Genomic DNA, 17,500 nt, shown 5'->3' with positions numbered 1-17,500 from the left:
CATACTGGTTCCGGCTGGGGTGGCAGAGTCAACCAGGAACTCAATAGCTAGCAATTCTGAAGAAGAGAAGGAAGTGGTGTTCAATCCCTCGAGTATCCTGAGCAGTCTCCTCACCAAAGATCGAGATGCAGGGACCAGCGAATCAAGAGCCTATGGAGCAGCAGATCAAGACTTGCAGGACCAGGATGATGAGCTCAGAGCCTTGGGCATCTCTGTGGTTGACCAGCTCTCAATTGAAAGGGATGTGGAAGCGGCGGTAAGTTTGGGTCATTTGCTTTGGTTTGTTGATTTTGTTTTTGCTGTTTAATTGGTGCTGTCATTAGGAAAAAGAGTAAAAGATTTATATATTTATTGAATTCAATGTGAATATATTTGAGGTGGTAGAAAATATGTGTAAAATTTCTCTAAATTCTTTCCATCCATTCATTTCTTCCCTCACTCTCTCCAAGTCTTTTCTCCTCCTTTTTTGTTTTTGATCATATTTTAAGCCTCCCATCATGGCCAATTTCTCCTGATATGTTTTCTAATATTACAAAAACCCAATAGGTGGACCAAGCTGTGGCCAAACATTCTAGGAAGCAGCGTTTCCAGATCCTCAAAAAGGAAATAAAAGATGTCAAGACAGACATAAAGCAGGCAGAGAACAAACTTCTCAGCTTAAGAGAGAGGCTGTCAGGTAGCAAGGACAGTTAAAAAACAAGTTTTTATGGACTGTACTTGCTTGAAAAAAAAAATGTACATTGAGTTTTTCAATTGGTGCCAGTAGCAGTTGTTGGAATAGGAAAATTAATCTTAATATCTGCAAGTTGTTTTAACAGTCCCAAATGATTATGGATACCAAAAGAATTATAAAGAAATATTGATACATTTGTGAACTTCGGTGATTTATTAATTGAACTGTAATTATTCAGTTTACTTTATTGTTTGAGAGTAATTAATCACCACAGTTTTTAATATCAAACTTACCTTTTGTTCACTAATTTTCACAATTAACTGCTATTTCATCTTCATTGTTAATCACAGTTTATAAATCATAACCTCAAATTATTAGTATCATCTGCTGAATCTCCTAAATATTCTCAATCCCTCACCCAGGAATGCGCCAGAGGGTTGTTGATCCCAGGCAGGTCATAAGTGTGGAAAAGGAGATATCGAATAAGGCCAATCAACTCAAGACCTTGAGAGCTAGAGAGAAGTCGCTGCAGCAGAAGCTCATATCTGCTGAGGCTAATGAGGAAGAGGTATTGTTTTGAGTTATGGTTGATTATTTTTCATGACGGGGGTGGGATTTACAAGATTTAATGTTTTTCCTTTATTTTCAAAAGTAAGAATATGGTAAATATGGTTTGTATCTTATAAAAAGTAATGTCAGAGAAGTGTGGAGGATTACAATGTTTAGCAATCAGACACAAAATATTATTGGGTTACATTGATTTATTGTGTCTAGTCTAAGAGAACCTTTCAAGTTACAAGTCCTACACTTCATCACAGTTAATAGAAAAAGTGTCTCATCCATTACCAGCTTGATGACCTAGACCTTGAAGATGGTGAAATTCCTGAGGATGAAGACAATGAAAATGATGGCAGTCGGAAGGAGCCAAGAATATCAGAACTGGAGAGAGAGAAGCTTATTCGAGAGGGCAAGATGACCCCCTTTGGCACAGTTATGTCCCAGAACTCTTCAAAAACTGTGTCAGTGCTTCGGCCAGCCCATACCCCTATGGAGAAGAGAATGGCTGCAGAGGCCCTTAAGAAGAAGGCTGCAAGTAAAGGGCCATCAAAGGCAGATATGATCAAGTCTGGGGAAATGACACCTTTTGGGACAGTTGTGAAGTCAAAGCCAAAAGATGTAGGACCTTCAAAAATGTGAGTAAAAAATTATTCTTATTATTATGTCTTTTTCCTTTTTCTCCTTGTTTTCAACTTTATCTTTTACATAATCCTCTTCTTCTTACTCTATTTCCATTTCTTTCTTTCACATAACAGAAGTGAAGCTTCATCTTACTATTATTGTTATTATATGTTATGAATCATTCTACTTGACCTTTTCAGATCTTCAAGCAAGCCCAGTGGTGGCATGAGTGACTTTGAAAAATACCTGAAAGACCAGATTGACAGACAGAAACAGCACAGTGAAACGAGCAAAGGCACAAAACGGAAGAAAAATAAAGGTGACCCAAACTATGGCTTTGCAAAGAAGAGGAAAAAAAAGCCTAAGGAATTCATTGGCGAATACTACAGAGATAGTGAGGAGGAAAGTGAGGAAAATGACAGCAGCACATCACTATCAGCAATGAAGAAGCAAGCCCAAGAGAAGTTTGAAGCAAGCATAAAAAAGAAAGAGAAGTCATCAAAAAAGGACCCACTCAAGATGAAGGTCCTGCACCCTAAGAAGAAGAGAAATGAGAAGAACCTGGGGAGTGTGACCAGTGATAGGGAGGTTGACTTGCTCAAAGAGACACCACAAAACATATTGTCTGAGAAAGTAGCATTCAATGGGGGGGAATCAGATGACCCATATCATGGGGATGGCAGTGGGAGTGAATATAGGCCATCTGATTCAGATGGGGAAGCACATAGTGATGAGTATGTTGATTCCTGTGGTGACGATGAGATACCTGAGTCTAGCGAGAGAAAAAGCATTCGGATAGACAAGAAGGAAAAGAAACAAAGAAAAAGAAAGGATGATGAGTGGTCTGATGACAACGAATTTGATGATGCCCCAAGGCGACAGGGGAGAAAGTCTGCTAAGGAGAGAGATGATGGGAATATTGAAGATTATATCCAGAGGATAGAGGACTGGAAAGAAGAAAGGCTGAGGAGGAAGCAGGCCAAAATCCTGCAAGGGGGAGACCTGGACTCAGAGGAGGAAGAAGAGGAGGGCTATGAGGAGTTTGATGGAGGCTACAGGATTCCCCTAGGGGTGTGGAACAAGCTCTTCAAGTACCAGCGAACATGTGTTAAGTGGCTGTGGGAGCTCCACAACCAGGGCTGTGGAGGAATATTGGGTGATGAAATGGGCCTCGGGAAGACCATCCAGATCATATCCTTCTTGGTAGGACTTTCATACTCTCGCCTTTCTTGCCGTCGCCAATCATGGAAGGGTCTTGGTCCTGTCCTGATTGTGTGCCCAGCAACTGTGCTTCATCAGTGGGTAAAAGAATTCCACAAGTGGTGGCCACCTTTCAGAGTGGCTGTGCTGCACGAGTCTGGTTGCTTTACAGGCACGCGAGGAGCTCTCATACACAATATTAATCAGTAAGTTGAAGCACATCCTTGTATTTTTTGGTAATAAGGTAATTTTCTATCAGATCCATAATCTTTAGAATTATTAATTATGTTTTGTTGTTTGCAGAATTCAAAGGATTTTTTTTCTCAGAAGTGATCTTACATAATATGTTAATTCACTAAATATCCAACCTTACAGACATGATGGCATTCTAGTGACCTCTTACACAGGCATCTTGGCGCAGCTGGAAATATTATTACAATATAACTGGCATTATATCATTCTGGATGAGGGACACAAGATTCGTAACCCAGAAGCCCAGATCACAGTGGCCATGAAGCGTTTTCGTACACCCCACAGGCTGATTCTCTCAGGTTTGTGTGAATCTGCTTAAGCATATAGAGAAGCTACTCAATCTAATTACTTCGGGTCAGTGGAAAGAATGAGTATATATGCAACAGTATTTGATAATTGTTTAATTATCATTTTGTTTTTGAATTTACAGGTTCTCCCATTCAAAACAGCTTGAAGGAACTTTGGTCACTATTTGACTTCATATTCCCTGGAAAGCTTGGAACACTACCAGTCTTCCTGCAGCAGTTTGCTGTTCCTATAACACAAGGAGGATATGCAAATGCATCAAAACTAGAGGTACATAATATGCAGGGTACCAAATATATGTGTATAGATTGTCATTGTGGAATTCATGTTGAACAAATTGCAAGTGGAACAATGAAGGGAAGCACAGGAAAACACACGAATATGCCGAAGGCCTTTTCGCATTTACTGCTTCATCAGGGCATATAAGACTCATTTATACCCTGATGAAGCAGTAAATGCGAAAAGGCCTTTGGCATATTCGTGTGTTTTCCTGTACTTCCCTTCATTGTTTCACTGGCAGTAGTTTGTCATACTTGTTCGTCACTATTAGCTAAGTTACTTAGTAATATTGTTATTTACTGTGGTATTGACTGATTATGATACACAGGTTCAGACAGCCTTCAAGTGTGCCTCTATGTTGCGAGACACAATTAATCCATACCTACTTCGTCGCATGAAATGTGATGTGAGGAACCACCTAAAGTTGCCGGATAAAAATGAGCAGGTAATTCTTTAAAAGTCATTTGGAGTTTGAAATATGCATGATTGTTATTTAAGTCAAGTGTGATGCAGCTGGTATCATTTTCTTAGATGATCAGAGGTTCCATGGCTAGAGTTGCATTTGCAAAACATGAGCTTTTAATTTGTGATATCAGTCATTGATAGTGGCCAATCTGCCAGGTTTCATCGATAAGGTGAGAGCATAGTTTTTATCTTTCTTTACTCAACAAGCTACTGTTTCTCACCCATTACTATGTTTATAAGATTTGCATACGTAGTGCAGAAGCTCTGACAAGGAGAAGTTGGTTGAAAATGTAGTGATTATTTTGTCTAGCGTCTTTGTAATTTGTAATTAAATCAAGCTACTGCTTCTTGAAATCAAGTATGTGCCACAGAATTTCAAAAGAAAAGTACCTAGTATGAATACCATATTTATGATATTTTGGTGGTTTAGGTTATATGGTAAGTATGAATTTTAAAGATTCCCTTGTCAGTCTGACCCAAGTGTACTTTTTACCCACCCTTACTCAGCAAGAAGCTATTTCTCAATCAAGGCAGCAACAAAACAACACTGCACTGTTCCAGAAGGATAGCACTGTATAGTAATGCCATATTTTAAAATTTTGGATTGGTAATTTAGGAGTCATGTCAAGTATGATTTGAGAAAAATACAGCTACATGTAAACTAATCCTTAATTTTTTAAAAGGTACTCTTCTGTGATCTTACCGAGGCCCAAAGACAAGTCTATCGCTCGTACATTGATGGGGACCAAGTAAAGTGCATCTTAGGAGGAAGAATGAAGGTAGGTAATAGTTATAGTCTTGCTGTCAGTATTTCCCATTTTTACGGACAGTCTTATAATTCATGAATATGGTAGTATTTGTTGGAATATTAAAGTATTGCTGTTGAGAGTACATATTTCCTATTTAATTTGATTTTGTTAATTAAGTAATCTGTCAAGATATTATAAAGAAATATGTTTTTTTTTCTGAATTACAATATTAAGAAATATTTAGCTTACATTTCTATATTACTTAATATTCATAGTATAATTGAATTTTAATTTGCTGGGCATTTTTATCTATTTACATTATGCAATAAAGTTATCCTATACTGAGCAAAGAGTATGGAGTACCATTGAAGCATAACTTCAAATTCAAGAAGTATTGTAAATATCCCCTAGACTTCCTTTTAACAGATTAATTTCAGTGTTTTCCTATGTGCAATTACAGGTATTTGTTGGTTTGATAGCTCTGCGAAAGATATGCAACCACCCAGATCTGCAAACGGGAGGACCTCGTAATTATGACGATCAGTGTGTCTCTGGGCTACAGGTAATGCCAGCTTCCATTTCCTTTTTTTCCTTTTATGTTCTCTGTTGTATACTTTTCTTTCTCTATGTCAAGTTTAAGCAATTGATATAACTCATGTTGTAAAGATGTATAGTTTTGTATGAGCAAGTGTTCCAATATTCTTTTTCCTCTCCTAACACAGCCTGAGCTCCAGTATGGCTGGTGGGGCCGTTCTGGAAAAATGCATGTCTTGCAATCCATTCTGAGGCTCTGGGCCAAACAAGGACACCGCGTCCTCCTCTTCACTCAGTCAAGGCAGATGATGTGCATCCTAGAGAAGTTCCTTATGGATGAACATCATACGTATCTCAAGATGGATGGGTAAGAATCATGCTTTCAAAGGTATTCGTTGAATGTGACATTTAGTAAGATTTTGGTGATTGTCAGGATTATTACAAGGTTTGAATGCATTTTCTTACAACTTGTAAATTTTTTTGTATTCTTCATTTAATTTCAGCAAGGAATATTTTGTATATTTTGGGTAAAAAATGCCAAATATTTTGTCATATAATATTTTTTCTTTTAATCCTACTGTCCATTTTTACTATTAAATATACAGTTTGTATCATGAACAAATAAGATCACAAACACTTACTTTCAGGACAACAGCAGTGGCATCACGTCAGGTAATGATTGACAAATATAACAACGATCCTTCATATTTTGTGTTCCTGCTCACAACGAGGGTTGGTGGCCTTGGGGTCAACTTGACAGGAGCTGACAGGGTCATCATTTTTGACCCAGATTGGAACCCTTCAACAGATACCCAGGCACGAGAACGATCCTGGAGAATTGGGCAAACTCGACATGTTACAATTTATAGGTACATTTTAATAAAGTTTGTGGAACACATATATATATGCTATATTGTGCTGAAACACTTGTGAAGCCATCTATGTGTAAAACAAATTTACAAAACAAGACTACAATGGACAGTGCTTGTACCTGGTGCCATTGGGTTCAAAATTAGTTAGAAGATTGATAAAGGTAAAAAGAAACATAATTGGATTTTCTTATTTCTTCACTGAAGTGTTTGTCCTCTCTTGCAGGCTTTTAACAGCTGGCACCATTGAGGAGAAGATTTACCACCGTCAGATTTTCAAGCAGTTCCTGACAAACCGTGTGCTCAAGGACCCTAAACAGCAGCGCTTCTTCAAAACCAATGACCTCTATGAGCTCTTCTCACTCAATGAAGGCATCAAGGAGAAGACTGAGTCGTCAGCAATATTTGCTGGCACAGGGTCAGAGATTAAGGTAAATACACAAGATAAAAATGATGGGGATAAATCAGATGAGGATGACGAAGAGACTAGTAAAAAAGGAGAAAGGAGAGGAAACAAGCTGCTGCCTCCTCCTCCTCTTCCCCCAACTCCATCAAAAAGAGAGAGCAAACCATCACACTCAAGAAAGAAGAGTCAGGAGAAACCAAAGGACCAGAAGAGAGTGGAGGAGAACAACAAGAGTAATCACAAAATACCCACAAAGGAGAAGGCTAAACCAGTTGATGATAAGGTAGAAAGAATGAGAGAATTAGCCAAGCTTTTAAGCAAGAAGATTGGACAGAAAACTAGCATAAAAGAGGAAAAGAAAGAAATAATAGAAAATATAGAAAATACTCAAGGGATTGTTAGTGGTTCAGAGAATGTAAGTGAAAGCCAAAATTGCTCAGAAAAAGAGTCTGACAGAGATTCACAAGTAATAACTACTGAAGCAACAACAGTAAAACAAGAACCAGAAGCCCTCAATGAAGAAGTCGAACCAAAAGAGGAAGTTGAAAGTGTAACTGGAGAAAAGGAAGACAGCAGCATAAAGGAAGAAGATCCTCATAGTGACAATATTAAAAAGGAAATTGATCCAAAGGATATTAGGAAGAGAGACTCTGATGATGGTATCTCTTCAGAAAGCAGAGAAGGTTCCTTAGGGAGCTCATGTAATGGTGATAATTTTGCCAAAAAGAGGAAGGATCGCAAGCGAGATAGCCATTCGACAGATTCGACAGATGCAGACAGAAAACATGATTCTAAGGATCATGAAAGACACAGGAAAAAACACAAGAAAGAAAAGAAGGACAAGCACAAAAGCAGAGACAAATCAAAGAAAAAGGGGAAGAAGTTTGAGGGGGAGAGGATTGACTTCTTGGTGAAGAAGAGGGCTTATCAGAAGACAGAGGAGGAAGAGCAGGCAGAAAGGGAAAGTGCCAAGTCACAGGACCAGTATGTACTAGAGAAACTGTTCAAGAAATCTGGGGTGCACACAGCTCTCAGTCATGATGCCATCATGAGCAATGGCGACCCTGACTACCTCTTAGTCGAGAGTGAGGCTGAGCGTGTGGCCAAGGAGGCACTCAAGGCCGTGAGGGCATCTCGTGCCAGGTGCTTCAGGCCACAGCTGCCAGCAGGGCCTTCTGAACAGCAGTCAAAGAGCAAGCCAAGATTTGGCACTAAGAAGAGCAACATCTTCTCTTCTACTGATAATGAGGCTAAGCCACCTAAAGAGGAAAAGAAGAAGGAGAAGAAACCACATGTGTTTGATGGAGGCATGGATGAAGAGGATGAGGAAGATGAAGCAGATGCAAAAACCGGGACTCCTGCCATACCCATTTCCATCTCGCCCTCCAAGAAAGGCAAGGGCTTTGGCCAAGGGAAGAGCAGCTCACTCTCCTCATCGCAGCTTCTCCAAAGGATGCGGCAGAGGAACAGGGGCATGGCTATGGAGTCAGAAGGAGAAGACAGTGATGGCTATGACCCTGATTACCCCTCTACTGCACCCATGGAAGAAGAGGTCACTGACCCAGAGGTCAAGGAAAACATTGACCTGCTCGCTGACATTCGCAATTTTATTGCATTCCAAGCTAGAGTTGATGGGAAAGCCTCTACACAGGAGATCTTAGATAGATTCCAAGAGAGGTTGCCTGCTGAACAAACACCATTTTTCAAGGCTCTATTGACAGAGATTTGTGATTTCCAGAGGGAGGCAGGCGGCGAAGGGTTGTGGATACTGAAGGGAGAGTTCAGATAATTCACAAGGGCCCTCTCTCTTTTTTTTTTTGGGGGGGGGGGGGTCAGGAATAAAATTATTGTTAAAAAATTGTCAGGAGGTTTATGGTAGCTGAATCTTTTTTCTTTGGAGCTTTAAAATATGGATGTGTGTCATGTCTGCTTTTGTTTTTGTATTTATTTGTCAGACTGAAGCCCTAGATTATTTTTTTAAAGGAAGCTTTTTATTTATATATGTAATTTGGTCTTTAAGTAAACTAAAGTACTTTCCAGAAGGTTACTATATTGGAGGTACACAGCAGTATTAGTTATACTTTTTTACTTTTGTAAATATGTATATATTGTACAGAGATGGTGATCTCATTTATAATTATATAAATAAATAAAATGAAATATTTCTTCATTCATTTTGTTTCATAGGCCAGTATATGGATAAGTACATCTTACTAGCTCAACCATAAAATAAATTCACTTAAAATTCATGATGCAAAAATATTACACTTTGTTACAATGGAAAACAAGAATAGTAGCCTTGGTATACAGTGTAGAATCTGATTCAGATTATAGAACTTAGTAGAATTGAACTTGAAAAAGTCTACAATATACATGTCAAATAGACATGATGTGGAAATTAAGCAAAAAAAGGAAATATACACCAGATTAGTTCAACTTTTTTTTTATTATTAGCAGATTTAAGAAAATATCTTTGCACAGGTAGAAAGTTTTATAACACTTTTAAATTCATATGCATAAAAAAGAAAAAAAAAAATACATTTTAACCAAATACACAAACATATAGAGCCTAAGAAATTCAATTCTGTTCACCTGGCAAAATATGTTGAAAAATTAAAAACGGTATTGACCAAATATTTAAAAATAAGTAACTTTTTTTCAATGCAAACAAGCATAATATAATTAACAACCATAAGAAATGTAAAAATCAAGGGAGCTATGTAACCCAAATATCTCAAAATAAATTTCTTTTCAACCATCAGCTAAAATTTTCACATCAACATGAGAAAAATAACTCCAGAGATACAGCTTAAAACATAAAAATCATTATAATTATGATAAAGGGAAAAAGAAAAAAATAGGTCAATGAATACACACTATAACTTTCTTGGTTGTTGAGGTAAATACCCTGTTATATGATAGAGATCACATAAATTGATTAGTTGATATTTTTTTTGTTTAAATACACACTTTTCTTCAATATAGTTTGGAATCTATTCAATCAACATCAATATTCTGACACAACAGCTGAGCACAGTGAATGTAGTAATACATGTTGTAATGATAAAAGACATTGTACTGATCCTCTTGTAGAAGGCTGGGATAAGCCACAATCTGCAAGGCACCTCCAGTACCTCCTGAACCTCCATCTGGACTCCAGCCTGTGTGGTATAAAGAACGGATGACAGCTTCTGACGTGTCCATGGACTTCAGCCCTTGTAAGACAATTACAGGAGCCTGTGAACCTATCTCCTCTGGCGTGTACAAGAGAACTTTGGAGAAGGCACACTCTACAACCATTAGGAGTCCACATTGTAATCTGGATAACAGTGGTACATCCACAAGAATAACAGACCCACCCACAGCAATACCACCAGTCTCTAAAAGAATTACAATTTGCTCTAATGCTCTACAACTTGAATGAGGACCCAATGCTGTCTCTTCTCTAATGATGTGTGCCTTGTCATGCTTTTCAAGTACCTTGGCTACAAGGCTGTCATTAATCCCAAGATTTTTTTTGGAAGAGTTTGTGTTTAGCCACATTTCATAGAGTTCCCTGTATATCTTGAACACTCTAAGAGGACAGAATTTAGTTGAATTGACTGTGTGGAAAGGTTTGCCCTTTATAACTTTATATTCAATTTCCTCTAGCAGGGGTGAGTTAAAGTAATATGACCATTTTGTTTCAGCTAAATTTGTCACATTGTCTGCCCCTTGTGAAGAGTGATCCTTTATATACTCTTCCAAGAATTTAACTACAATTTTGAATTTTTCCTTTAGAGTATTGTTTCTAACTAATGAGGCGTTGTCAATTTTGCTCCAGTCATTTTCCATAATATGTCTGGATCTGTTGACATTCCCCTCAGTAATTGTCATCCACTTTGGTATAGTTGTGCAGTAGTTACGATCAAAGAACAGCTTCTGCCCCTTGACTTTCAGCAGTTCGTTATATTGCTTCTCTTTCTCATGCATATTAGGAAACAGGCTGAGATTTCTGGTTATGCTGTTTTCCTGTTGCCGTTTGAAGAATTCTGAACATATGTAAATCTGCTTCATGAATGCCTCAGGAATGTCCTCCTGTGCATATAGTGTATGGAGCATGACTCTGGTACCATAAACCTCAATGAGTTTGTCCAGCTGTTCCTTGCATGCATCCCTTCCAATATAGTCCAGAGCCACAACATACACCTCAGAGTTACCCTGTTTGCTAGTCCCAGGTTTGTACAAATGTATCTCCTGGAACAAACAGCACAGTAGGTACATCAGGCACACTGATTCACTCTCAAAGAAGGTGAACTTCTTGATGACTAGTGTCCCCCCAGGCTCCAAGAGACAAAGGCCAGTTATGACCTCACACAAATGCAGGACATGTGTGGTCTCCTCCTGCTCTCCAGGGTTGGCCTGGCAGTCAACACTGCCATCTGCTGTCACCAGGTGAATAGACCCCAAGGCTTTGCTGCGCTCCAGGATATCGTCTAGGTTACTCCGAGCCATGAGGTCACCTGTGTTGTCCTTCCCAAAGGCCCAGTTCTTGAGGGTGAGAAAGATAAAGCGGTCCTCACTTATGCACTGGTCTGAAGATATCCCCTCATAGTATGGGTTGAGAGAGTTGCCCAGCCACTGCCACTGTGAAATGAAGTGTTTATGTGAAGATGAAACAAGGGAAAAAACTCTATATATACAATCATATACCAGTGTCTCTGAGCTTAACCATGAATACATCAAACAATATTAGAACAAATGACTAAATACAAAAGTTCAAAAGAGGTGCAGTTATAGTTGGATAATGACTACAAATTTCATGTTATCATGCTGCATTATCACTTTCATTTTTATTATGAGAAATAATAATGTGAAAATAATGAATACACAATATGCCTACAATCTAAATTTGGTGAGACAGAATGGTTGTTTTGTTGTAACTGAATGATTATAGTTTTCTAGATTGGATATGGCAACTTCTGTAACTGGCTAATTGGTTTATCTGAATGACAATACACTTTTTTCCATACCAAATGCAATACCATAAAAACAGAAAACAAAAACAGAAAAGAGAAGAAAATGTGTAAGTGAATTATTCCTTTTACTTCCTAAATTCCCAAATCTTTGACATTTTTAGGATATTATTTTTTTTCTAATTCTACTAATATCATTATGCTTATTATTATTACTATCATCATTATCATTATTCACATTCTGACCATTATAATTCTATCAACAATACCAACTGTAATAATAAAAAAAAAAAGTCTTCCAGAGAACCATGGAAAGGATAGGCAGGCGAGATCAACTAGGAAAATTAAATCTTGGTGATTAAACTTTTAAAGAGCCATCTATATGAAAACAAAATCCATAAGCTAAATCACTGTGAACAAGGAATAGCCCAGTGTTATCATATCAATATCCACAATAAGTTTTTTATTTCAGCCTTTGCAGTTGCTTAATCTGCAATTTATTTCCCATGCATTTGTAGATACTATTTATTTCTTCAAACTGAGGATTTTCACTGCATAGATTATTATATTTAATCTCCTTAATCCAAACAGCTTATTTTGTTCTAGTAGTTATTTTCCATTCCTTGTCCATATTAATAATAAAAAGCATCTCGTAGTACCTTAAGGGTTATTTTTCCCAAATATTGTTCCTTGATGCCACTGAGCCTTTGAATACAACCATTTGGTCTAGCTGTGCATTTGTTATTGTTTTCAAAATACTACTTTCATTTATTAACACTCCTTCAAGCAAAAAAATAAAATGAGACAGGTTTCTTTGTTTCTATAATTGTTGTTTGCTATAACCACATTCTTTTGATCATCTATGCATTAAAAAATATAAAAACTAATTTTGTCAGACTGCAGTTTTATGAGGAGCCAAAAACCAGAAATAAAAAATCAAATCTATATATAAACAAGATGCAATACATCAAAACATACAATAAACTAAAGAAATTTAAGTGAGACAATATAATAGAGAAAATAACTCTCAATAAGCAACTTAAAAAACAAACAAATAAACTAAAAAAAATCATACCTTCAAACTCCACCTATTGAGAGCCAAGTAATGGTTGAGAGCCAAGATGAAGGCCCCTGGAGCCTCGCACAAGTGCACGGAGTTAAATGGCACAGTGCCCTCTTCCCCTTCTACATCCATAGGCACAATGGGGTATGCATTCACTATCTCATAAAATTTTAGCCATGCCTGGAAGAATGTAGATCATAAGTATATTAATTTTTAAATACATTCTGCTATGATCATCATAACATAAAGTGTTTAGTAAAAAATGACAAGTTTGAGAAAACTAAGCAATAGGTATTTCAAGATTGGACTTTATTTATAAGTTTTATCATTATTTTCTGAAACAGCAAATAAATCTAGGACAACACATCCTTTTACACGTTCTCACCTGTGTCACCATCTCTGGCTGTGCTCTCCGCTTAACCGCATAAGAAATTTTCTGAGAGGGGTTGGTGTTGCACGTGTGATTATGCCAAACTGCAATGTCCTTCTCACCCAGCTGTTTTTTTACATGATTCAGTGACATCTTCATGGCTTGTAAGGTGTCATCCTGAGAAAAGGGCATTGGTGTTCGTTAATATGGGTTAAGGGGACGTCTGGATGGCCCTCATGGTTGCAACTGAGGTAAGGGGAGTTTGTTTGTCAGATATATGTTTGTTCTAGTAGATCCTACAGAATATGGCCAACCTACTTCTGTATACTGGATATCAATGGATTAGAGAAAAACATGAAGATGATAATGATAATAATGAAAAAAAAGAAAGAAAGAAAGAATTCAATTGCTACAGCTTGTGCACACTTGAAATATGGTATGTGACTTCCGATTATGAAGTTTCCAAAGTAAAGAGTACATTAAAAAATTGATAAGAATGAGTATCTAGAATGGTCCTTTCTGCATTTATATATATATATATATATATATATATATATATATATATATATATATAAACAAACCAAACTACTTATCAGATTTTAACAAGTTTCTTTGCTTAGTACACACTTAGAGCTTTCTTTCCACATATAACATCAGCATCAGAGACTGAAAGATGAGAGTAAAATTAGCCAGAAAATAACCAAACTTCAACAAAGGTCTGATGTTACAGATTGGTAGTTTTCAACACATTATTTTCATATCTTTTTGGAGAATGGTATATAAGTTATTCAGCCCCCTTACACCCTACAGAGTTTTTATCCAAATTTCCAGCTTCTAGATAGATGACATAAAAATATATATATAGCTCAAAAGAAGGGGCATTCCAAGGTCTACAACTGGAAAATAAGGAATGAAAGAAAGAGAAAAAAAAAGACACAATTCCAATATGTTATCTTTCAGAGGCAAACAACTAGGAAAATTTAGGCTTATCAACATATGTCCCCTTAATTCTTGTGGCTGTTATTGTGTATCTTAGAAGACGACTAACTGCCACGAGATTTTATTCTAACTTTCAAAAACACAATGAAAAATTCCTCTAAACAACAAACATTTCATCCCTTAGGCCATATAAATATTCTCTTCCAAAAGAAGACCAACATGAAAAAAGCAAAAAGAAAATATTATCGGTAGCAAATAATAAATTTATCCAAATTTATGCAAAACTGCCTAACCCTTACCCACCTTCCATACAGGAGAAGTATACATCCTATGAGCAGGAGGGAGCACCCAGTTAACCGATCCATCCTGGTTAGTGCGCTGCTTAAAGGAAAACTGTTTATTGAAGTGTTCTTCTATGTCCATCTGGGCTTGGATGTGATCGGTGTACTCCAGCAATGGGAAGCTCACAAACTGGGAGTCTTGGCGTCCATGACTGGAATTTGATGGCAGATAAGAAGTGTGTCTCTTAGGTTTGCTATATGTGACTGGTAAAATATGCCAGGTGTTGACACAGAGAAAAAAGCAATGGCATAAAAGTGTTCCTATATTATTAAGTTCCAAAATATGTTATGTATTAATAATAAAATGAGGAGGAATAAAATCATATAGCTGGATTTGCTATACATGACTGGTAAATTTTGCCAGGTGTTGATGGAAATAAAGAATAAGTGGAATAAAATTGTTCTTAACTCAAAGTTCCAAATTATGCCAAATAATAATAAAAATACTGATAAAGGAAAAACATATATGTACAAAAGATAGAAAGACAATGACACAGGGATAAAATAATAGTGTAAAAGGGCCAAAAACACACAAGTGATAAAAACACAGCCAAAGCCAAAGAGAATAAAGCCACAGAAAACCAGGTCACACACCTCCCAAAGGTCTTCTTGGGCCTTTGCCTCACAGGCTCCCTTGTCACTCGAGGAGGCGACAGCTGAGGGGCTTCGTGCTGCTCTTGTCTCTCTGGGGTCGGAAGGAGAATCCATCTCCCCCACCTGCACCTTCTGGGAAATGTTCCATTGTGATTTTCTTCCTAAATCAAATTCTTATAGGGATTGCTTTTTTCCTTTGTCTAAGCTCATGAGTCCTTACACAGCTTCACTGCTGTCTGTCACATCAACTGAATCAACTAGGTTTTTACAAGAGAATTTCTAAATTGATATTTCTTTTTTTTTCATATTACAACCCTTTTGCTTTCTTCTTCCTCCCTCTTCATATTCCAGGAGCACATAACCTTAAGCTTTTGTCTTCTTGGCGATGGAGTCCAGCTGCGCTCGCACTTTGCTCAGGGATTCTACAGCTGCTGTGATGGCTTCTGGGCTCAATTCCAGACTGATATTCTCTATCTGGTCCTTTTCCAAATTGTTCACAACCTATTGATGAAATCACAATAAAAGTATGCAATGATGATGATGGATAGCAACAATAGCTGTAATTCAAATAGATATAAAATCATCATTTTCATTATTGTTTGCATTAAAAACAGTATTGTTATCATTCTTAGTATCATTAAATAAGAACTCACAGTCATGTCCACCAAACAGTGAGGCTTCTTGTTTTCTTGCGTCTCCACTTTGACATTAACATCACGTAACTGTGGAGGTGCCGCCATGCTCCACAGACAGCCCTCTGTGCCGGAGGAAGACCTGAAAAATATTACAGTATCTATAAAAGGTGTTTTTTCAAGGTTTGAGTTAGTGAACAAGTGAGTGAGTGTGTGTATGTGTGTGTGTAAGAGAGAGATAGAGAGTGCCAGAAACAGAGAGGCAGAGAGACAGAGACAGACAGACAGAAGACAGACAGACAGACAGACAGACAGACAGACAGACAGAGAGAGAGAGAGAGTTGATGGGTGCAATTGTGAGTGTGCGAGTGAAAGCTAAAGTGAGAGAAAAAAACAAAGAGCCTGAGTTTGAAACTATGACTGTGAATATAAGTCTGCATGTGTGCTTGAGTGAATGCATGTTAAAAAGTGTATCTATATATGTAAATGTTTAAAGGATATCCAAGCTTATTACCTGAAGCCGCTTCTGAACTTTTCAGTGCTTTGCAAAGATCAAAATATTTTGTCTTAGCTGATATAACTATTTTCAAAGCCACAGTGCATGTTTCCTTAATATTAGCAAAAAACAGTACATTTAACCCATGGTCGTACTGAAAAAGTATGTATACGCACTTGTCTTACCAGATACGTGAGTCAGGAAATGCAACCAAAAGCAAGACATAAAAATAACATTCTTTTTGCAGTTTCTGGCCTTAGCAATACCTAATGCACAATACAATGTTTTGTAATATTTGACAGTTGCTCAAATTTTGAATTATAAGTTACAGCTATACCAAACTAAATAACTCATCCAGAAATTTCCAATCACTATGTCAAAATCCTAGAAGGAGAAATGCATTACCATATGATTAGCCAAGAGACATTTTTCATAAAGGTGTTCAAATGAAAACTAATATGAAAAAATCGCCTTGAAGAACATGACCGGCTGCCGGCTAACACTTCTCTGTCAGATTCAATTTATTTAATTACAAATTTTCACTGACAACAAAAATTAAGCGAAAATTGCACTGGGCCATTCTAGAAAACACCCAAGAACATATGTGACGAAAAAACATGAAAAAAACTTACATTATGACAATTTAATTGTGATTTAACACACGTCAACAAACATTTAAATGCCTGACTTCACTAATAAAAACTCCAAATCTTTGTCTGACAACAGTCTAACCCTCAACACAACCAATGAACTAACTAAAGGAGTACTAACTAACTAGATAACGCCCATATCATGTACCAAAGGGGCGTGAGGAGATAATAATTGCAGAACAAAAGGTGCCACAGATTAGTGCACGTGCTTCCGACGCCGAGTTGTTGTTGTCGCCGTTTTCTGTGACGGCGCCGAGGGGGCACTTCGGCATTGCGGGAGGTCGCCTCGGGCCGGCTTGGATTCGTTAGTGTATTTCATTGTTTGTGTGTGTGTGTGTTTTTATATACATATATATATTTATATATATAATGTATACACACACACACACACACACACACACACACACATATATATATATATATATATATATATATATATATATATACACACACATACCTTTCTGTACAACATACATATTTACATGCATAAATTTACACACACACACACACACACACACACACACATATATATTTCTGTTCAGAACACA

The 17,500-nt window shown here is 37.3% G+C and overlaps 2 protein-coding genes across 5 annotated transcripts in view; one reads left to right on the top strand and one right to left on the bottom strand.

Annotated features, from left to right (window-relative positions):
- LOC125037315 (DNA excision repair protein ERCC-6-like) overlaps positions 1–9,082 on the top strand; it is a 10,378-nt gene extending 1,296 nt beyond the window's left edge. The window contains exons 2-14 of the mRNA XM_047630394.1: positions 1–256; positions 547–676; positions 1,096–1,241; positions 1,523–1,866; positions 2,053–3,258; positions 3,428–3,603; positions 3,735–3,880; positions 4,218–4,334; positions 5,038–5,133; positions 5,564–5,665; positions 5,826–6,004; positions 6,285–6,506; positions 6,733–9,082. The exon at positions 1–256 is cut by the window's left edge and continues 25 nt beyond it. Of these exons, the coding sequence (XP_047486350.1) occupies positions 1–256; positions 547–676; positions 1,096–1,241; positions 1,523–1,866; positions 2,053–3,258; positions 3,428–3,603; positions 3,735–3,880; positions 4,218–4,334; positions 5,038–5,133; positions 5,564–5,665; positions 5,826–6,004; positions 6,285–6,506; positions 6,733–8,701 (5,089 nt within the window). The 3' untranslated portion in view covers positions 8,702–9,082. The remainder of the gene's footprint in view (positions 257–546; positions 677–1,095; positions 1,242–1,522; positions 1,867–2,052; positions 3,259–3,427; positions 3,604–3,734; positions 3,881–4,217; positions 4,335–5,037; positions 5,134–5,563; positions 5,666–5,825; positions 6,005–6,284; positions 6,507–6,732) is intronic.
- A 261-nt stretch (positions 9,083–9,343) lies between these two features.
- On the bottom strand, positions 9,344–17,202 carry LOC125037317 (cap-specific mRNA (nucleoside-2'-O-)-methyltransferase 2-like). Of its 4 annotated transcripts, none has more exons than XM_047630395.1 (7): positions 17,074–17,202; positions 15,828–15,948; positions 15,175–15,675; positions 14,543–14,732; positions 13,316–13,477; positions 12,943–13,110; positions 9,344–11,538 (listed from the first exon to the last, which is right to left on the bottom strand). In XM_047630395.1, the coding sequence occupies exons 4-7, from the start codon at positions 14,660–14,662 to the stop codon at positions 9,910–9,912; spliced, it is 2,079 nt and encodes a 692-aa protein (XP_047486351.1). In that variant the 5' UTR covers positions 14,663–14,732; positions 15,175–15,675; positions 15,828–15,948; positions 17,074–17,202; the 3' UTR covers positions 9,344–9,909. The 4 variants fall into 4 exon arrangements, with proteins under 4 accessions (XP_047486351.1, XP_047486352.1, XP_047486354.1 ...); XM_047630396.1 differs by having other exon boundaries at positions 17,101–17,185; XM_047630398.1 differs by having other exon boundaries at positions 17,078–17,114.
- Positions 17,203–17,500: the final 298 nt, after the last annotated feature.

The sequence above is a fragment of the Penaeus chinensis genome, chromosome 23 (genome assembly GCF_019202785.1).
Source record: "Penaeus chinensis breed Huanghai No. 1 chromosome 23, ASM1920278v2, whole genome shotgun sequence".
NCBI classification, from domain to species: Eukaryota; Metazoa; Arthropoda; class Malacostraca; order Decapoda; family Penaeidae; genus Penaeus; species Penaeus chinensis.
Note: the sequence above shows the minus strand (reverse complement) of the source record. Positions and strands in the feature narration are given on the sequence as shown.

What these genes read in the sequence shown, in the direction of transcription:
- LOC125037317 (XM_047630395.1), bottom strand. Translation starts at nt 14,662, where the DNA reads ATGGACATAGAAGAACACTTCAATAAACAGTTTTCCTTTAAGCAGCGC. An exon ending in ATACTTCTCCTGTATGGAAG is followed by an intron (nt 13,478 to 14,542) that starts GTGGGTAAGGGT and finishes CCCTTTTCTCAG; the next exon opens with GATGACACCTTACAAGCCAT. An exon ending in TCAATAGGTGGAGTTTGAAG is followed by an intron (nt 11,539 to 12,942) that starts GTATGATTTTTT and finishes TTCATTTCACAG; the next exon opens with TGGCAGTGGCTGGGCAACTC.